The sequence below is a fragment of the Typopeltis vanoorti genome, chromosome 3 (assembly GCF_054136105.1).
Source record: "Typopeltis vanoorti isolate ZY-2024b chromosome 3, IOZ_Tvanoo_1.0, whole genome shotgun sequence".
Classification (NCBI taxonomy): Eukaryota; Metazoa; Arthropoda; class Arachnida; order Uropygi; family Thelyphonidae; genus Typopeltis; species Typopeltis vanoorti.
This window is the reverse complement of record NC_143551.1, coordinates 122,734,941-122,758,013: the sequence shown is the minus strand read 5'-3', so window position 1 is coordinate 122,758,013 and position 23,073 is coordinate 122,734,941. Positions and strand designations below refer to the sequence as shown.

General features: G+C 36.9%; 1 protein-coding gene across 1 annotated transcript in view; it reads right to left on the bottom strand.

Moving 5' to 3' along the window:
- LOC150108532 (cAMP-dependent protein kinase catalytic subunit beta-like) overlaps positions 1-23,073 on the bottom strand; it is a 197,156-nt gene that overhangs the window by 100,968 nt on the left and 73,115 nt on the right. Inside the window, exons 4-5 of the mRNA XM_090390481.1 lie at positions 18,795-18,877; positions 2,718-2,844 (exon numbers count right to left, since the gene is read on the bottom strand). Of these exons, the coding sequence (XP_090246607.1) occupies positions 2,718-2,844; positions 18,795-18,877 (210 nt within the window). The remainder of the gene's footprint in view (positions 1-2,717; positions 2,845-18,794; positions 18,878-23,073) is intronic.

Sequence of the window (23,073 nt, the reverse complement as noted above, 5' to 3'; positions counted from 1 at the left end):
GACTGACCCATCACAAAGCCATGTTGCTCCTCATACAGTATCATATTTTTATCCACCCATTCTTGAATTCTCTTTTTTACCAATCGTTCCATGACTTTTACACCATGCCTGAGATAATGATTGGTCTATAATTTGCTACTGCAGTCTTAGAACCTCCCTTATGCAAGGGTATTATTTTGCCCTCTTTCCACTTCCTTGGAACTCTGCCAGAGCTGAGGTTTAAATCAAAGAGCCTAAGCAGAGGCAATGCCAGTTCCCTTCACCTTCTCATAAAACACGAGCTAATATCTCATCTAATCCCACAGGTGTATTTACACTGAGATTCTAGTAATATGAGATGAGTAATATCTGAGATATTACTCATCCATCTAACTCTTACCTGATTAACCCTCCTTACTTTAGGTTTACAATTTAATACTGCTTCTTCTAGATGATCCTTACTCTCCCAAGAACTACTAATATCCTTACCTTGCATTGTTTTATACCATGGCACAGATTTAAGCTTCCTCCTAAGCATGTCATAGTGACCTGCCTTGTACATCCATATATACCCATTCCTGAGAGAATATTCCTCATGTTTTACAATCTTCCAAGTCAAGACTGCATGATCACTTTTGCCAATCAGAGGCAATGTGGCCATCTTTGTTATTGATAGTTCTTCTCATCCTGTTACTAGATCCAGTACTCTGACACCACTAATTCCCCCCGTCACATGCTGCCTCAAGTAATTATCTCTCAGCAAATGTATGAATTCCATTTCCTTCCTGCCATGTGATCTTTCTTCCTTCCAGTGTATATCTCCATGCTTGAAGCCCCCATAATAATCACTCGACCTGTACCATTGTATTAATTTTCCAATGCATGTCTTCCAGATCATCCATGGGAACCCCCTGGCCTATAGCAACAACCAACTCCATATTTTTTCTTACCAACACTGATCTCACATCAGACTGCTTCAAATGAAGAGACACCCTCCTGCCGATCTCCTATGATTTTGAGCTGCAATTCATCCATTATCATCAGCAGTACCTCCTCCTCCCATCCTATTTTCTCTACAGTATCTTCCCTGTAAATACTAAACTCTTCACATTCTATCCCTGTAACTATATCTTCTGCTATTGGCCAAATCTAACTAATGCCTATAACATTTAGTGAAGTTGGACTAACCAATGCCAAAAACTCCTCCCTCTTGTTTCCAGCATTAGTATATAGAAACTGCTGCATCCCTTTAGGCCCCCACCCACCTTTACTTCCTGAATTGACTACCCTATTCAATAATTTTGCTGGAGAGATTAGAATCTACTCTTGATCATTCTCACACTCACTTGCCTCATGGTTGTCTCACACAAACTCACCTGCTTCTGCCATTTAGATGCATTCCATCAGCATTATACAAATCCTTCTTTCTGTCAAACACAGACCACAGATCCACAAATCCTACATCATTCCTTCTGCTCAACTTATGTATTGATTCATTTGGTATCAATGCCCTTCTCCTCAGTTCACCTCTATAACAGCATAGCAGGAGACTTACAATCTTCACCTTGTCACTCTTCAGTTTTGGTTCTTCTAACTCCTTTACATCCTCCTCATAGAATACTTCTTGCCTCTCAAATCATTTGTGTCAAATAAGACAATTAGTTCTTTCATCTCACCTTTTTGTATCTGGATGATGCAACTAATATCATGAAAATTTTTGCATTGGGGAAACACAATTTTGTTACACTTTCATTAAGAACTCCCCTTATCATTGAGTCTCCATACATAATTTTCTCCTGAACTTGTTTTTCTTGTTTGTTCACTCAGCTTTATTATTATTACTTCAGACCACCTGCTTCTTCCTTTTCTCAGTCCTGCTAATCTCTTGCCACTTCTGCAATTTTTCAATTTTGTACTTTGTCCTTTAAAGGATAACATTCAAGCATGCTATTTCTTTACCTATGTCCATTTCGTTCCTTCTATTTCCATTGGTTGCATGTTTGACATTAAATCCAACATTTTCCATCCTACCATCAATACTGTCCACTCTACTAATGTTTGCTCTGTTCTCATCACTAATAGGCACTCAGTTTTGAAACATTTAATACTCTCTCTCTCTCCAGTTTCAATTTCCTTCTACATATCCTTTAATTTTCATGACAAATATATCTCACACACACTGCACCGCACAAAATCCCACAAATCAGCTGACAATATGGTCTTTGCCACCATTGTTCAACCAGGCAATGGCACCATACTGATAATATCGTATTTAAACAAAAAAAAAAATAATACAAGATTTACTTACAAACTGAATAACTCAGTAAATGGCATACTGATTAAAACAAAAACTACAATAAGTTAACCTAATATTATCAATTAAAATATGGAAATATTACTTATCTACAGTATACTGTAGAAGCTACATTACATATTATAAAATTGTAATGAATCTTGTGTGCGTGTGTGAGTGTTACTCCACATGATGTACCCTTAACATGAAGGCTGATATGTCAAGTTTATTTCAATATACAATAGTTTATTTCAATATTAAATTATCAATATTAAAATACCTTAACATAGTAGCTGTCTTCATAATTTTGCTATTATGAATGCTGATCACTGTATAGCAATGAATCAAAAACAAAATGAATTATTAAAAGATTTATATTAAAAGTATTTAAAACAAAGAAATACTAGTACACAAAAAAGGTAAAAAATAAAATAAAGAATAATACCTTTATATAGCCTTGTGAATCAAGCATAATATTTTCTGGTTTGATATCTCTATATATAATATCCAGACTATGTAGATATTCAAGTGCCAGAACTACCTGACTAATGTAAAACCTTGTGTGCGATTCACTGCAGAGAATAAGCATATGCCAATAAAAAAATTATAAAATATAAAAGATTCTTAAATAAAATAAATAAATTATTAAATTATAAATTATATGAATTATTATAACTGAATCATTAATTAAATTAAATATTCTTAATTAAATTATATTAAATTATAAGTAGTGTGTAACAGATACTACCTTGTGAATTTCCATACACTATCAACATATTTTGTGCCCAGATTTGGTCACCTCGGTTCCTTCTTGATGGGGAGGAGGTTGAGAGGATCCAGAGGTGAGTGACTAAGATGATAGCAGGTCTATGGAATGAACCATATGAGAACAGGTTGAAGATCTGTGGGTTGCAGAAACTAGTTGATAGGCGGAAAAGGGGAGATATGATTGAGACATTCAAATTGTTAAAAGGATTCTATAGGATTAATTCAGAGGATATTTTTGAGATCAGGACTGGTGGTGGGAGAACTAGGGGACACCCATGGAAGCTGGGCAAGAGCGTGGTTAGCAGGGGTGTTAGAGCTGGGTTCTTTACTTTTAGAGTGGTAAATGAGTGGAATAAGCTGCCAGAGTCTGTTGTGGGTGCTATGACAGTGAGCGAGTTCAAGGCAAGGTATGATAGATACTGTGAGAATGTTGAACAGCTGTGTGAACATGATGTTTAGGGCTTCCCTCAATGAGTCTAAGGACTCCTGGAGTAGCCCGTGGTAATAATAATAATAATAATAATAATAATTTTCTATTCAGCTCATCTACCCAACATACTGATGCCAACTGATTACAGATCTTCCTACAAATTACCCAATTTATACTTCCACATATATTCATTTTTAGCAGTAACCTTTTCTTGTTTCTTCCTAAACAAGTACCTCATGATCACTCCCACCAACTGCAGCAGTATCAACACCTCATTAACAACTGCATCTTGTGAAGTTATCACCAAATTCAAAACATTGAAGCCTCTAGTTGCTTCAATCACATACTGCTAAAGATACTTATTTCTCAGAAATTCCACAAACTCGCTCTCCTTGTACCCATACATTATCTTCTCCTTCCATTCTATATTCCTATAATTAGAGTCTCCCATCAGGATCACCTTCTTTTTACATGTCCAACCAATTTGCCTAAACATTTCACAATCAGTATTTTCTACATTCTCTGGCCTATAACAGCATCATATCAGATATACTAGTCTGTTAATTTCCACACCACACAGATTCAAAATCTGTGCATGCATTATCAACTTCCATACTTTGTGGACATAATTCCTCATAATTCATCATTAACAGCATTCTCCTCCTCTTTTCACATTTTTCTATCCTTCTGGAAAATTATAAAATTATAAAAATGGGAATAGAGTGACTGATGCAGAGGACATAGTGAATTGTTCAATGAACATTTTATTGGAGTATTTCATCCTGGAGGAGTCAGTTTTAATGCTAGAGGGATAGCGCAGGTTCAAGGTTTAGAGGTACAGGAGGAGAGTGTGTTTCAAATACTGAGTACTCTGGATGTCAGTAAAGCTGTGGGACTGGATGGTATTTCACCACGAGTTTAGAGAGAATGTGCTAGGGAACTGACAGTGCCTTTGACCTAGCTTTTCAATGAAAGTCTGGCTGTGGGAAGGAAGGTAAAATAGTGCCATTGCATAAGGGCGGTAGCAGACTGGAAGTGTCTAATTATAGGCCAGTTTGTGTGTCATCAGTAGTTAGTAAGATCTTGGAGAAAGTCATGAAGTCGAGATTCAACATGGATATGCTACGCCTTTTGTGCTAGGCTTTTATGATAAAGTTACAAGAGCATTAGTTGAGGGAAAGGCATATACTGCCATTTTTTAGACTTAGTGAAGGCATTTGACAGGGTGCCACATGATAAGCTGATATTTAAGTTGCATTACATGGATCTGGATGTCATATTGGCCAACTGGATTCAGGATTGGCTGTCCGATAGGTATCAGAGAGTTGTGTATGGTGGGGCAGTTTCAAGAAAGCAGAGGGTTACAAGTGGAGTCCCACAGGGCTCAGTACTGGTACTTATATTGTTTAACCTTTATATCAATGACATTGTCAGTGGATTGCAATGGGATATTTAGTTGTTTGCGGGTGATGCGAAGCTGGGAATGATTATTAGTAATAGTGCAGATGCGGCAGCCCTGCAAGAGGATCTAAATAAGCTAGATAGATGGGCAAATGAATGTGGAGTTGCGTTGTTTTAATGCAGCAAAATGTAAGGTCTTGAGGTTTGGAAAACATCGATGGGACATTGCATACTCTATGGGAGGAGTTGTACTGGAGGAAGTAGGGGAGACAAGAGATCTGGGGTTGATGATTGATAGAAACCTGAAATTTAGGGGACATATTGCAAAGGTGGTGAAAGAAACACAGAGGATTGCTGCAATAATGAGAAGGACGCTAACCTGCAGAGATAAAACAGTTATCATTCCGTTGTATAAGCCCCTGATCAGACCACACTTGGACTATTGTTCTCAGATTTGGTCTCCAGGATTTGAAGGGAATAAATTAACTGTGGAAAGGGTTCAAAGGCAGATAATAAAGTTGGTTTCAGGACTGTACAATGATAGTTATGAGGATCGGCTGAGGGAACGTGGACTGCAGAGTTTGGTGGATAGAAGGAGAGGTGATATGATTGAGACTTTTAAACTGTTGAGAGGTGGTTAGGTTGACACTGGGGAGTTCTTTCGCTTGGTTGAACAGCGGGAAGGAGTGATGATAAGGATCTATCCCTGGAAGTTACGAAAGGAAACTGTGAGCAAGAGGGTGAGGAGTGGTTTCTTTGCATGGAAGATGGTTGAACCGTGGAATGCATTGCCTGATAGAGTGGTGAGAGCGAAAACAGTCAATGAGTTTAAGAAGTGGTATGATAGACTTTGTGTTTCCTAGGAGGGACCTCCCACGATGAGGCTTGATAGACTTGTGTTTCCTAGGAAGGACCTCCCGCGATGAGTCTTTTGACTCCATGAAGGCCTGAATAATAATAATAATAATAAAGGAGGATCTAAGTCTGTGGTAGCAAATTATAGACCAATCAGTATCTCAGGAGTGGTAGTAAAAGTACTGGAAAAGTTGGTCAAAAAGAGAATTCGAGAATGAGTGGATAAGAATATGATACTCTATATGGAGCAATATGGTTTTGTGAAAAAAGTAATCTACTAACTTTTTTTATAATAGATTGACAGCAAAGTTAGATAAAAGAAATGGCTACACAATGATACTGCTGGATTTTCAAAGGCATTTGAGAGGATACACTGCATGGTGGGTGGTTGAACCATGGAATGCATTGCCTGATGGAGTGGTGAGAGCAAGAACAGTCAATGAGTTTAACGAGTGGTATGATAGACTGTGTTTCTCAGGGGGGGGGAGACCTCCCCTCGATGAGTCTTGATACTTTGTGTTTTTTAGGAAGGACCTCCAACGATGAGTCTTTTGACTCCATGGAGGCCTGAATAATAATAATAATAATAATAATAATAATAATAGATATCATATGGAATGAAAACTGCAACAAATGGCGATGGTAGGGTTGCTGATGGACAGACAAAAAGTGGTATATGGAGGAGAAAAATCCAGGAAAAGGCAGGTGACTAGTAATGTGCAAAGTGCTTTGTGCTTAATTACTTCTGTTTAATTTGTGCATAAATAATAGAGGAAATAATTTGAAGACAGATATTTAGTCATTTGCTGATGAGACATAGTTGGGTAAGGTAATAGTTAATCAGGGTCATGAAGAAAGTTTGCATGATGATTTAAATAGGTTGACAGTATGGGCAAAACATAATGGATGTCAATTTAATGTGAAAAAAGTGAAAAGTTATGCATTTTGGGATATAATGATTACAAGCTGTGTACACATTGAGGGAACTGTACTCCAGGAAATTGATGAAGCCAGAGTTTTGGGAGTGGTAGCAGTAGATAGATGAAGTTTAGAGGGCACATTGCTAAAGTAGCCAGGGTGGCTCACCCCCTGGCTACTTTAGCAAAAAACTGGGGGGGGGGAATGATATGATAGAAACATTTAAGTAACACTTAAAGAATTTTATAGTATTGATGTAGGGGAAACATTTCAGCACTGAACTAAATGGCTGAACAAGAGGTCATTCCTGGAAGGTGGGTAAGAGTCTTGGTGGCCAAAGGTGTGAGGACTAGATTTTTTGCTTGGAGAGTGGTGATTGAATGGAATGGATTGTCTGAATCAATTGCGAGTACTTAGTCTGTTAATGGTTTCAAGAAGAGGTACAATAGTCTGGGTATCCCACTCCATGGAGGTGCCTGTGTAGGGGGGACAGGGGGAATGGCATGAAAAAAACAGTATAGCCTATCTCCTTGTTATTTCTAAAAACTGGAAATTGGGGACATATACAAAGTTGCAAAAATATGTTTTGAACAGTTCCTATTTAGGGTTTGGCAAAATTTTAAAAATGTGAAGTCAGTTACTGGAACAAAATATTTGCAGAAATGAAGGCAGGAACTATCAATGTAAGAAGTATCCACAACAAAAAAAGTGGAACCAACAGAAGAATTAGAGTGGTACCAACAGAAGAATTAGAGTGGTACCAATGTGAAATAATCAATGTTACCGAAATGAAGACAACAAAAACAGGCTGAGATACCACTAAATAATAACTATAAGATGCTATGTTCAGGCAGTAGTAATCAGGAAAGGAAACAGTAGCTATAGCCATATAGAGGAATTTTTCAAATCATCAGACAGAGCAACTTACATAACGAAAATAATAAAAATAAAAACTGGAGAAAACTTGGGAAAAAGAATAAAGCAATTAATAATTGTAAATACCTGATGTGTTTCTGTTCAGGATATGAAATAGTCATTAGTAACACCATGTTCCAACATAAAGATGTGCATACATTCGCAACAAAGGAAACATACAAGGAAAAAACAGAAGTCTTACTGATTGTTATTTTCTTGATATCTTAACACTTGTTCGGGTTAGTATAAAGAAGATATGAAACATAACTGATCGCTTTAATTCTGAGCAGATAAAAATTATTATTATAAGGGAATTCTCCACAGAGCCAAAAAAAGTCATCACAGGAGGCCTAGACTAACAGTTATTCACACAATATCCAGCATACCTCTCCATAAATTTATTCACTAATATAGTCACTCATGACAGCTGTTGGCAATCTATTCACTATTCTAAAAGCATAATCTAGTTTTTATACCCTTCCTATCCACATACTTATAAATTATTATTATTATTATTATTATTATTACGTGACACCTCCAAGGAGTCCAAAGATTCATCGAGGGAGGGCGTCTACTCTACAACTCTCCCCACTCATTCCACCAACTACAGCGAACTGCATCATCTACACCAACGCAATCTACTGCCCACCACCACCACCACCACCACTAGTCTTTTCACAGACAATCACAAACATCCATTCCCAAGGTGGTATTCGAACCCACAGTGTTTTTGCTGGAGCGTGAATATGCTAACCATTCAGCCAACCAAGTTGGCAATGTTCCAGGGGTTCCACTTTTTCTCTATATATATGTCATGTACTGAAAAACGTTTTCTGCATCAGTCTTATAAAATCAATTTAGTAACATGTTTTTGACATGTCCCTTCCTTTCTGTTGTTTACTGCCTAAATTTTGTAACCACATATCTCAAATGAATCCACATAGAGAACACTCCAGAGATCTGTCAAATTATCTTGGTCCCTCAATTCTGAATACTCTCTGCCACTTCCTAATTCCAAAGAAATCAAGATAACTAAACATGTACTACTATGTATGTTTGGATGCTCAAGTTCCTACTAGATATAAGATTATTATTATTATTATTATTATGGCAACTCCAAGGAGTCCTTAGACTCATCGAAGAAGGCCCTAAAACATCATGTCAAGCATTCAGCATTCACACAGTATCTATCATACAGGATGGGCCAACAGTCACAAAGGGATCTGCAGTTTTAATAACTTTTTTAATTTTTTTTTATTTTTCTTTACAGATTTTATAAAGAAGATCTTGGATAACCATGGAAAAATTCACGCCAGAACCAGTGAACACAAATTGTGAAATTTTACTATCAAAACCAAGGATCAATAATTCCAATACAATGAGAAGGGGTCTGAAGTTTTAATAACTTTTTTAATTTATTTTTATTTTTTAATTTTTCTTTACAGATTTTATAAAGACGATCTTGGAGATTAACCATGGAAAAATTCATAATGGAAAAGCAAACACAAATTGTGAAATTTTCCTATCAAAACCAAGGATCGATAATTCTGACACAATGAGCATATCGTTGCCATTATGGGGTGAGAGATTCTCCAACTGAATCAATGATTAGACGTTTGATTGATCATTTTGCGGAACAGAGTTCAGTAAGAAACCTTCCACGAACAGGCAGACCATGCTCAGTTAGGAACGAAACCACAGATGAGCATGTAAGGGAGAGTGTTGCAGAAGACCAGAGCACATCAATTTGAAGGCGGTCTCGACAGGTTGCAGTCTCTCGGATGTCACTCTGGCGTATTCTGAAAACCTTAAACCTGTTTCCGTATAAAATCCAGTTACTGCAACAGCTGAAGCCACCACATTATGCCCACAGATTTCAATATGCAGTTAGATTTCAAGAATTTGCAAGGAGAGATCCCGAATTTGTCTACAAGCTAATAATGTCTGATGAAACACATTTTCATTTAAATAGCTTCATTAACAAACAAAACTGCAGGATTTGGAAAATCCTAGGGCAATTCACCAAAGGGAATTGCACCCCCCCCCCTCTTAAGTATACGCTCTGGTGTAGGGTGATGTCAGAAGAAGTGATTGGACCTTACTTTTTCGATTCTAAAATAATCTAAAATTTCTTACTCCCAGCAGTTCAAGATAAACGTGACATGTGGTTCCAAAAGGACGGAGCGACAGCTCACAAAGCCCAAGGACCACAATCTAATTGCTCAGGCAAATTGTTGAGGGAAAAATAATTTCCCATGGTTGCGACATATGCTGGCCATCGCATTCTCATTAATGAACAAATTAAACAGCAGTGGTCCAAGAACAGAACCCTGCAGCACACCACTAGTCACAGGCCTTCTTTTGGACTCTACTCTTGAATAAAGTACTCTCTGATATCTCTTCAGCAACCACCCTCCCATCTCACCAACCCTATATCCATTCCCATGTGTTGCAGTTTGCTGATTAGAATTCCATGTGGTATCCTGTCAAAGGCCTTAGCAAAATCCAGCAGTATCACTGTAAACCCATTACCATTATCTAACTCAGCCGTCACTGTATTATAAAACGTGAGCATGTAACTGAGGCATGATCTACCTTCACAAAACTATGCTGCCCCTCCATACAGCATCCCATTTTCATATATCCATTCCTGTATTTTGCTCTTGACCAACTTCTTCAATATATTGACAATGACTCTTGATATGCTGATTGGTTCCTTTATGCAATGGAAATATCCCCCCCCCCCTCTTTACAGGACTAACCCAGAGCTGAGACTTAAATTAAACAATATGGTCAAGGGCACTGACAGTTCCTTTGCTGCCTCACGTGAGACTATTCACCTCCTATTACTATTTACTATTCACCTCCATTTCACTCACCTCAGTTCCGTATAAGCCATTGGTTCCCTCATTCCTGTAATATCACTGCCTGGATGATATACTCTTGCAAACACTTTCAAATCTGAGTTCACTTAGATTTATGTTCTTAATGATAAAAAGCAGTTGATCTATCTGACTGACCAAACTAAAACAAGTCACAAGAATAAGGAATGTAGTAGAAACCTGCCAAGCTGAGTGGTGAAAGGTTGTCCTTAGATGAAGAAAGGAATGCTGATATTTTCCTGCAAGGACAAAAGAACATGATAATGTTGAGAAGACTCAGATTTGAAAAATGTTCTGACATTTCTTTGACATAAGGTGAAATGAGGAGAAAGAGACCCTGAAATTGTTAAATGCTTTGATAATAAAGGACTCACTGAAACTTTTTGTTGTTGTTAAAAAAGTTGATTTGATGTAATCCATCTCTTGAAGTAATAAGATTCCTAACTCTTGTCACTTGTCTTATTTTGAACAATCAGTAGATCTGCTACTGTATATCATGAAGAACATAAATCTTATATTCAGCACCAAGAACCTGAACAATTTGGCTCAGCTGAACATGCTATCTCTACTAACTCTACCTCCTGTGGGAGAAAACCAAACTCCTATACAAGAACAAATTCCTTAAGGAATATCTATACAAGAAAGTTGTGAGACCTTTCTACATTATCCAAATATGAACAGATCTGATGGCATTCTGTTATCTCTGTATGGAAAATATTATTGTGTCTCCTCTAATACTTTCTCATTTTGTTATATATATTTATTCATATTAATTAATTATTAATTCATATCAATAAGTTAAGAATTTTATTGAATGGTTGCTATCTTACTTGAATTGGAATGTTGCTTTTTAAAATTCTTGTGTTACTTGTACTTTAACTGTGTTCTATTACTTAACTGTACTGCAGATGCCTTTGACACTAAGGCAAAAGTTTTACATCCATTAAATGTCTATCCATCTAAATATTCAGTCTCTGATTTTTTGTAGTTATGCACTTTGGGATAAAACCACTACATACTGTGTATTACACTGATAGCAGGACTTAACAAAAACAACTAGAGTTTGGGGATGATGGTGATAGATGAAGAATTAAGTTCAGAGGATATATATAGTAAAAGTTGGCAAATTACTCAACTCAAATTATTACTTAGATGCAGAACACACTGACAAGTAGAAATAGGAATAGTTATCCCTATTTATAAGGCTATGATATGCCTACATCTTTAACTACTGTGCATCGTTTACCACCTGGGTTTCTTGGTAATGAGGTGGTGGTGGAGAGAGAGAGAGAGAGAGAGAGAACAGAAATCCAATGGTTACTTGACCATTATAATTAGCTTTGTATTTTTCTCCAAATTTTTCCAAAATATGTTTATGTGCCTTAGATACATTTCTTTGCTTAGATACAATAGATACATTTCTTTGCTGTTTAGATCTCAAACACAGGCCAATTTTTCTGTTTTCTTTATTTCAGCTGCCTTCTCTCTAATTATTAGAAAAATTTTCCTAAATTAGAGAAAACCTTCTGAAAGACCATTGGTGTAAATAATTTTTTAATGTCCAATTCCCAATTTTGAAGTTTGTCCACATAACTATATTTGAAACTGCTTGCCCATCAAGAATTTTTTTTTGTGTGTTTAGTATGGAATGCTATTGCTACTCCTTCCTTTCCCTGATTATTACTACTTGATATAACATTTGATATTTATCATTTAGCAGGCACTCATCTGTTCTGGTCTATGTTTTTTCAGCAACACCAGTTATGTGCACATGGTACTTTTCTAATTCTTTTCTGCTGATACTTCTGCATTTGGTTACTTAAGTCCCAGAACTGCCCACTCAACTTCATTTGTTCATCATCGATTGGGTACCTCTTAACTGGACATACCGGGTGAAGACTGGACGTTAGGTCAGAAGCCCCACCCATCTGTTCTATGAATTCCTTAAAGACTATGTGGAGATATCCACCAAGTTATCTAGGTTTCAGCCTTAAGCAAACTAATTTGCATCTCAGGCTCACAACATTCCCTAACCTAGCAGCACAACACTTATTCTATATTGTTCACCTCCATTTTGTGCCAAATTAGCACAAACCAACAGATAATTGGATTTGAGTCCCAAGGTAGGCATTCATGTTTTGAAAGTCTTTAGAAGACAGATGAATTTCACTATCCAATGCAAGACTATTATTTAATGGAGATCTGAAGTATCTTGAAATGGTTCAATTCTGGTCTTAGATCAGGGTTTCTGAATTATCTAAACCATAGCCCACTCATGAGATTAGTGCACAACATGTTTATAATCTGGGGTACTTAAGGATCAAAGCTATATAACTGAGAAGAGACCTCCACATAGCCTTCAAAGGAATGCAGAGAACCGACCAGGGCTTCTGACCTAATGTCCAATCCTCACCTTCTCGTGGTGCACCCTGTTAAGTATCTACCTGGATACTGAATGGACGAGGATGGGCTGGCAATTTGGGATTTAGCCAACCAAATTGTATTCTTATTGGCTTAAACCAAAATTTCAAATGATGGTACAACATGACAGAATTTCATGCCGGCTGGGGTGTCGCACGGTTAAACAAGGGCCCCCCATTGTTTTCGCCAGGGAACCAGGGCAAACAGCGAAAAGTCAGCTACTGGAACAAATCCAAAAACTTACCCTGACTCAACATCACCAGAGTTCAAGATCAGTACTATCAACATAAGAAGCCTGAATGGCAAAGAAATGGAGCTAGCTAAGGAATTGGATGAGTACCAGATCGACATAATAAGGGTGACTGAAACAAAAAAGACAAAAACTGGTGAGATCTTTCTGAGCAATAAATATAAAATGTTATATTCAGGCAATGACAACAAGGAAAAGAAGGAGTAGCCATAGTATTCAACACTAAATATGAGGCTAGTCTTCTTGAATGCAAGCAGTCTCAAGTAGAGTGATGTGGACAAATATGAGAATAGGGAACTGGACAATGAGACTTATTTGTGCCTATGATCTCACAGAAGGTTCTACTAAGGTAGAATGGAGGAATTTTTTAAGGCTTTAGAGAAAGCAACTGACACAATGAAAAAGAAAAAGTTGGTCCTTGTTGGGGATCTAAATAGCAGAGAAGGAAATGATTGTCAGACATACAAAAATATTTTGGGAAAATTTGGAGAAAAGAGCAAAGCTAATAATAATGGCAAATACCTGTTAGATTTCTGCTCAGGATATGAACTAGTTATTACTAACACAATGTTCCAACATAAAAATGTGCATAAATTCACATGGAGAGAAGAGGCAAGGAATAAGAAAAGTCTCATTGACTATGTTATTGTAGACAGTGATGTTTTCCCACTGGTGCAGGACACCAGAGTGTACAGAAGATTTGAAATTGGAAGTGATACAAGATACAAGAAAGATTTAAAGCGAATAAAAGTTGAGCAGGCTTTCAGATGTGAACTACAGACTAAAATACACAAACTTTATTCAAGAAAAAATGAAAGAGTTTGAGAACAGGAACCAAACTTTAGAGATTCAGTGGCAAGCCTTGAAGAAAATCCTGACTGATTCAGCCAGAGAGGCATGTAGTAAGCTTGCCTGCAAGGATAGAAAAATCAGAACTCCATGGTGGACACAGGAAGTTAAAGAGGCAGTGAAGGAAAAGAAGAAAGCATATCAAAAGTTCCTGGCAAATAAGTCAGCTAGTGCTCTTAGAGAATATAGAGACAAATGCAAGAAAGCTAAAAACTGTAAAACTGGCTAAACAAAAGTCATGGGAGGACTTTGGCAAGAACATAGAAAATAAATATCAAGAAGGTGGCAAGATATTCTGGAGGTTGTTGAAGAAGCTAAGAAATGGAGGAAAGATGCTGTAAAAGGAATTAGAGATGATAAAGGTAACATCAAAACAGGAGAAAAAGATATCCTTGAAGTATGGAGTAATTACTTCAAAAAATTGCTAAATGAAACAAGCAGCGATGACAGCACAGTGGTAAAAAACACTGACCAGGCATGCAGTCAGGACTACATATCCATACTTGAAGTAGAAAAAGCCATCAAAAGCCTGAAAGTGGAAAGGCCACAGGAGTAGATGATATTCGACCAGAAATGCTCAAGTATGGAGGTAAAAAAGTCTTACAGTGAATGCATTGCATAGTTCAGAAACCTGGACAGAGGGACAAATTCCAGATGATTGGAGTAGAGCTCTCATACTACCATATATAAAAAGGGAAATAAAACTGAATGTGAGAATTACAGAGGCATTTCATTACTGAGTGTTCCTGGTAAGATATATGCAAGTATATTTGAGAAACGGTTGAGAAGGATTGTGGAAGAAGCTTGGTGAAGAACAAGCTGGATTCAGGCCAAATAGAGGCTGTCAGGATCAGATTTTCACTTTATGACATACAGTTGAGAAATTATGGGAATCATGGCCAGCCTGGCTGGCCAAGTGGTTAGTGTATCCGCTCCCAGTCAAAAGGCTGCGGGTTCGAATCCCGCTGTGGGCATGGACGTTTGTGATTGTCTGTGGAAATACTAGTGGTGGTGGTCGGTGAGAGATGCCGTTGGTGTAGTTGCAGTCAGTTGGTGGATTGTGAGTGGCGGAGACAGAGTTGCAGGGCAGATGCCCTCCCTCAATGAGTCTTTGGACTTCCTGGAGGTGACATATAATAATAATAAAATATAACAAAGATGTGTATTTAAATTTTGTAGATCTGGAAAAGGCATATGACAAGGTGCCAAGAGAGAAGCTATTCAAAATGCTACAGTTATATGGGGTCAAGGGGCATTATATCAAGCTATACTTAAAGTGTTCAGGGCATGATCAGAAAGGCCAGACACATTAAATATAATGACTTCACCATAGTTATTATATTAAATGTGTCGTTTATGTTCCTTTTGTCTGATAGGATTTGTGTGTCCTGTTTCCCCTATACATAATTCCTATCAGACAAAAGGAACATAAACGACACATTAAATACAATAACTATGGTGAAGCTGGCTTTTCTGATCATGCCCTGAACACTTTACACAGAATTGACTGGAAAAGCACAAGTTGTTTACATCACATCAAAACATGGTATGAATGCAAATTTAAGAAAGCCTGTGAGATTCTTATCAACCCCAATCTGAACAATAATGATGGTCTAAAAATCCCAAGCATGTAGAAGGCACATATTCTACCCATGGAACCTTTCTTCCTAAGAGCTAATTATAAACAGGACTGTAGATATTCCAGAATCTTAAATCTAATATAACAATTGTCATGTTAAAAATAGGACATCATTGTTACAGTAACATGTCCTATTTTTAACATGACAAAAGAAAACTATCTATATGAAAGAATGTTTCTCTCATGTTATCTTAAATAGAATTTAGCTTTGATGTAGTTTCTAAATATTTAATTAATTTTTAATTTTATCTGTATTTTTTTTTCACTAGAGGTCATGCCAGTAGAATAACCGGTGATCAAATCATTGTTTCTTTAGCTTACTGTGTGAAATGTAACTCAGCTTGTCCTTGTATATTTGTACATACTTCAGATGATGACCTTAATATGAAGGTCAAAACGTCTGGAAATTAAAATAGTTATTTATAACATAGTTGTAAAGTCCATAATTTCCAAAATGAATGCTGATCACCGTGCAACATTAAAAGAAACAATACATTCTTTCTTTTAAGGCTACATGGTGGTCAGCATTCATAGTGAAGAATTTATGGAGACATAAACACATGTTGGAGTAATTACTTATAATTAAGAAAATAATCCTCGAAGTTTCAACCTCTATTAAGGTCATCATCAGGAAAACACATACATATAGAACATAATGTAACCCTAATATAAGATTACATTAGAGATGTGTTTAACACAGTTCCACTAAAACTTCATTTTTATTTATTTAGGTTTTTTTTATTATCTGTATATTAGTATAATGATATGTATAAAAATTATATTTTATTTTGTTAATTTATATTTTTATATATATTTTATCTATTATTATTTTTTAAATTATAATTTTTATGCCAGAGGTCAGGCCAGGGTAAATGATTAACAAACCATTTAGATTTAACTTAGTTTTATGTAGTGTAATGTAGCTTGTGTTCTGTAAATATGCATGTTTTCCTGATGATGACCTTGATATAGAGCTCAAAACATTGAGGATTATTTTCTTAATTATAAGTAAAGTAATTACTCCAACATGTGAGTTTGTGTCTACATAAACTCTTCACTATGAAAGCAATACATTGCTAGCATTCCTATTATCGTACACACATTATCATTCTCCTCAGTCTCCACTTTGCTATGTAACATCTTATGCCTTTTACCAAAGTGAAGTCCATACACAAGACCATCCCTCAACTTAGCAACTCTAGTTTCTCTGAGCAATACAATTTACAAAATACAGCAAACTACATCATAATACTTGTTAAAATAATAATACTAGAAATGAAAATAGGAAATCAATAAAAATTATTATCATCGTTAAACTTCTATAGAGTAAATAGACTCTTCATGGGAGGTCCCACTTTCACATGTGCAGCTCATCATACCCTGACTTAAATATATTCACTGTCTCTGAACTCAACTCACTTTCAGGCAATACTTTCCGATCACCCACCACTCTCCATGCAAAAAATCTCTCCTCATCCTCTTGCTCATACCCTCCTTATACAGCTTCCTGCAATGTCCACTTGTTCTCCCCCATCTCTCCAGACATTCTATGATAAATCTCATTCACATTAATCTGGTAATTACCCTTTACCAACTTATATGTCTTGATCATGTCCACCTTCCTCCTTCACTAGACTCTGCACACTACACTGCTCAAGACACTTGATTGTCTGTGAACCGACTCCAACAACTCAACATCCATTTGAAAACTAGGTGACCAAATCTGTGCACAGTAATCTATAAGTGGCCTGATCAAAGCCTTGTACAATGGAATCATAAGATCCTTACTTCTACATATCATTGCCATAATCTGCTGCTGTCCTCACAAATTTAGTAAAATGTTCCCAAAATTAAGCGGATAAAAATCCTATGTTGTTATATATAGCCAGTAAATGAAACTCAAGATCGAGAACTACGATCGATATGAGTTTCAATGCCGAAAAACTATCGGCGAAGGCAATTCGAAGCAAAGGTGGAGCAAGCTCCCTCACTATTCTTGATATTCTCTCATAATGTAAAACACAGCTCCTAGGAGATGTAATACTGTCATTACATTATGAGGAGAGGTCACTACTCAGACCGGTTTCAACCCTTCGCCGATAGTTTTTCGGCATTGAAACTCATATAGATCGTAGTTCTCGATCTTGAGTTTCATTTACTGGCTATATAACAACATAGGATTTTTATCCGCTTAATTTCTATTAAGTTGCCAGAAAACTAGCCGTTTGGCTTTTCATTTTAATTACAAAATGTTCCCAAAATTTTAAGTCCTTATCACAAGATCTTTCATCTCCTCCACCTCCTCTAAGATATCCCTACCAATCCTATGCTCTGTATCCCATCTTTGCTCAAATTTTAAAACTTTACACTTTGCTACATTAAACTGACATTCCCACACACTCATCCATTCAGACAGCTGTTAAAGTCCTCTTGCAAGGCTACAACATCAGCTCTATTTCTAATAACTTTCCCCAAATTTATATCATCTGCAAACAATGTATATCACCATTTAAGCCTCTTCCAGTGTCATACATACAAATTAAACAACAATGGCCCCAAAACAGATCCCTGACATGCCGCTAGTGACCTTCCTCTTCTGGAATATCACTTCAGATACACAACCTGCTGATACCTATTAGACAGCCAATCTCCAATCCAACGCATTAATCTACCTTCTGTTTCACTTTGATTACTAGCTTATCATGCTGACAACCATAACAAGGTGATGAATACAACGTATTCATCATCTTGTTATAACTGCTAAAACATGATTTTCCATTAGCACACTCATGCTGTCCATCAAAGAGAATTCTGCTGCTGTCAACCCAGCTCTGAATCCTTGTCCTCACTAACTTCTCTAATGCCTTGGCCACAACTGTAGACAAGCAGAATTGCCTATAATTCAAAGCCTTAATCTTATCACTTCCTTTAGGAAGTGGAACAATTTTGTCCTCTTTCCACTCCCTTGGAATTTGGACCAATCTCAGACTCAAATAAAAACTTCACAAAAAATCCTTCTGAATCTTTCTGCTATGTGCTATTTGCAAACTCTAAGCAACCTACACTATCCATTCAAAGTTAGTTGTTAATACTTGAAAAACATTTTTCAGATTTAACTGCTCGTATTTCTTTCTACATAGTTATTCTACATTAAATCATACAAAAGTTTAGCAAATTCGTTACCTGAAACCTACCTAAATTTTTTTACCCTCTTTAAATGAATGAACATATCTCCACCAGGTATATATTCAAGCAGAAAATGCAATGCAGTATTTTGCTGAAAAATAAAACAAAATAAATAAATATACTAGGTGTTTCAAATTAAAATACTCATGTTCAGAGCAATCTGTAGAGAGGACTAGTAGACAAAATGTGTTGGGGAGTACCCTAAACAGATTATGGGGAAGAGATTCTGATTAAAAAAAAAATTAGTTCAAAAATGACCAATAGGAGAAATATGGCACACTCAGCACAGAAAATTACATTAATATGAACTGGATGGTATGCAACTTTGAAATAATTCAGAATTAATGACAAAGTTATTCCGTGATGTTTATTTCATGCATTTCATAAAATTATACAAAAAACATCACATAGAGCTAACATGCTGCAAGAAGCTGTCAAGGAGATCTAGATGATCAATGGAGTTGACGTCCAATGTGTTGGCCTTGTGCAGGACCAGTAGCTAATACCACCATAGTATTGTCTATAACAGAACGTAACTGATCTATTGAAAGGTTTCACCCATAATGTACAATTTTGTCTTTCTGAGCTTCATGTCTTATGTGCAGAAGTCCTCAATCTTGCAACACATTGTTGTGGTAAGGCACCCTCTCTGCTGCAGTTGCAGGCTCTGTAGCCCAAATGAGGCAGTTTCAATGTTTACTGTTCCACAAACATGAAAATGCACTTCACCAGTCCATAGAATGTTCTGAAGTCAATGATAATCATCCACCTCCATGCACACCAGAAATTTCAGCACAAACGTTTCTCGGATGCTAGCATCTCCTTTGCAACTCTTGACCGTAGCTGAATTTATACAGGTAGCATTGCAATGCTTTATGCAAAGTTCTCCACACTGTTGTGTATGGCAAATTTAATTGTCTTGCTACAAGATGCACTGCATGAACCTAGAGCATTCTCATTTGACTGCTCAACAATTACAGCTGCAACATCTTTAGTCATTTGTGGAATTTCAGATTTTTCCCCATACCAATAGAAACACTTTAAAAGCAAGGCACATCAAGCAAAGTGAGACCCATTGCAATTCGAATGACTGTAGAGTCAATCTTGCTCTTTCGTTTATGTTGCCTTATGGCTCGTGATATGTAAAATTCACTATCTTTTCTTGCTCACTGCATCATATTTTCCCTATCAGTCAATTTTGAACTAGTTTTTGTTATAGTCAAAATCTCTTCAACATGATTTGGTTAGGGTAGCTACCAAGTTGTTTGAGGGTATTTCATCTACTGGTTCCACCATTGGCACACCCAGGGAGGGGGCCAAGGGGCCCTGGCATCCCCCAAATGAAAAAGGAAAAAATACTAGAAAATTTTCCAAAAATCTTTTCCTAATTAAAATTCTTTTTTTTTTTATATATTTATATTGTGTTGTGCTGTCTTCTATTTCTATACTACTTATGAATTAGTGATCACATAAGGTGGGAATACCCTCTGGCTCTCGGGAATCATGGTCGTAAACGCAAGGCAAACGAAGTAGTGCTCGGGCGATACTTTGTCCGAGCTGGGCCAGAGAGCACGGGTATCATGTATTGGCGATCACAGCAGATGCTCAGTCATAGGTCATATGCAATGCACAGTGTGTATTCTCAAATCGTCTATGCAACTTGCCCCCCCCCAGATTAAAAGATTAAATCTTGAGTACTTAGCCCACTCCAAGATTAAATCCTGAGTGTACCACTGGGTTCTACCTACAGACTGTTCTGAAAAGAGATAATTTAATTTGAAACACCTAGTGTGCATGTATGTATGTATATAATAAATCAAAAAAAAAAAAAAATCAGGAAATTAAGTGCATACACACATGCATGTATATTAAATTAAATCAATCTAAAACTGAACTAAATTAAATTAATTTGAAGTTTTCATTCAGATTTAACTTGCTGAAGTGATAATCATCTTCAAAATGGACCAAAGTTCTCTTCCTATATTAGGAAAAACTTTGAAGAATATTTGTCATAGTATTGATGGTAAGCCAACACAAAATTTTTATATTGGATCACCAGGCAGGCAGATATCTCACTGACTATTAAGATCTTAACTTGGGTATCCTCTATGATGCTCACCTAATATATCAAAGTCATATGTTAAATCCTGATCAGATCAATTTCTACAGCTTAAGTTAATGCTATGGCTAATTTTACATTTTGTAACTACCAGCAAAAAAGTGAATATGTTACTACGTTTATATATGTGTGTGTGTTTATCAGTCTGTGTAGAAATAATTTGGTGCATAAGTTACAAAACCATTTATTATTACCATTGTTTTTATTAATGATTCTATTTTTGTTATGTTTTAGCTCCTAACATCTGTCTTGAATCACTTTTATAGGGAAAAAAATCAAATAATTTCTTCTCCACTATTACAGACATTAAAAATACTTAGTATCAAATTGCAATATATCCCCTGAATTTCAGGTTTCTATCAATCATCAACCCCAGATTTCTTGTCTCCCCTACTTCCTCCAGTATAGCTCCTCCAATAGAGTATGCAGCTTCCCATTGTTGTGTCCCAAACCTCAACACCTTGCATTTTGCTGCATTAAACCGACAACCCCGACTCATTCGCCCATCTGTCTAACTTATTCAAATCCTCTTGCAGGGCTACCACATCTGTACTATTACTAATAACCATTCCCATCTTCACATAATCTGCAAACAACTGAATATCCCCCTTCAATTCCCTTGACAATGTCATTAATATAAAGGTTAAACGATATAGGTCCCAGTACTGAGCCCTATGGGCCTCCATGTGTAATAACCCTCTGAATCCTTGAAACTGCCCCACCATACACAACCCTCTGATACATATCAGACAGCCAATTCTGAATCCAGTTGACCAACCTGACATCCAAACCCATGTGCTGCAACTTAAATATCAGCTTATCATGTTGCGCCCTATCAAATGCCTTTGCTAAATCCAAGAAAACGGCAGTATATGCCTGTCCCTCATCCACTGCTCTTGTAACTTTATTATAAATGGCTAGCATATTACTGAAACAAGAGTGTCCCTTCACAAATCCATGTTGACTCTCACAGATAACATTACCCTCATCTAACAATGCCAGTTTGTGTGTCATCAGTAGTTGTTAAGATCTTGGAGAAATTAGTGAGGGACCATAATTTCTCCAAGATCTTAACAACTACTGATGACACAGAAATTGGCCTGTAGTTAGACACTTCCAGTCTGCTACTGCCCATATGCAATGGTACTATCTTACCTTCCTTCCATTCCATGGGCAACTTTCCCCGTAGCCAGACTTGCATTGAAAAGCTAGGTCAAAGGAGCTGTCAGTTCTTTAGCACATTCTCTAAACTCGTGGTGAAATACCATCCAGTCCCACAGTTTACTGACAGCCAGAGCACTCAGTATTTGGAACTCATTCTCCTCCTGCACTTCTTAACCTCAAACCTGCCCTATCCCTCTAGTATTAAAATTTACTCCTACAGAATGAAATACTCCAATAAAGTGTTTTCATTGAACAATTCCACTATGTGCACTGCATCAGTTACTCTATTCCCATTTTTATCCCACAATGTCCTTCCACAACCATTTCTCCTCCTACTGGCCACAGAGCTAAAAAATTCCCTAGAATTTTCTTTGGATCTTAGGGCCAATCTCTTCTCATATTCCAGTTTTGCCTTCCTTACCATACTAGTCACTCTCCTGGCCTGTGTCTTATATTTATTCTTCATGCATCTGCTCTTCACCTGTCTCCTTATATCTCTTCCATAGCCTCTTTTTCACATGCAGTTCCTGTTTAATATTGTCTGTCATCCACTTTACTCCAAATTGTGTCCTCTTCTTCACTTGTGGAATACAGCTTACTATTGCTGCTAACAAATATTCCTCTTCACAATTTCCCAAGCACTAATGATATCCTGGCCTTCCAATTCCTCCCTCCATGAAACTTCCCCAATTTTATGTCTAAGACTATTATAATCACTTGCCTTATAATTCCACATGCGTTCCTGTCTCTTTGATACTCCTGTATGTCTATTCATCTTCCAAGTCATAACCACATGGTCACTCTCTCTCCATCTGGTGGGAGAGATGTCATCTCAGTTATTATCAATTCTTCTGATGATATGATCAAACCCAAAACTCTTGAACCTCTTGTTCCCTCTATTACATGTTGCCTAAGACATTTGTCCCTCAAGAATTCTAGAAATTCCATTCCCTTATTGCTACATGCATCTTCCTCTCCCCAATTTATACTGCTATAGCTAAAAT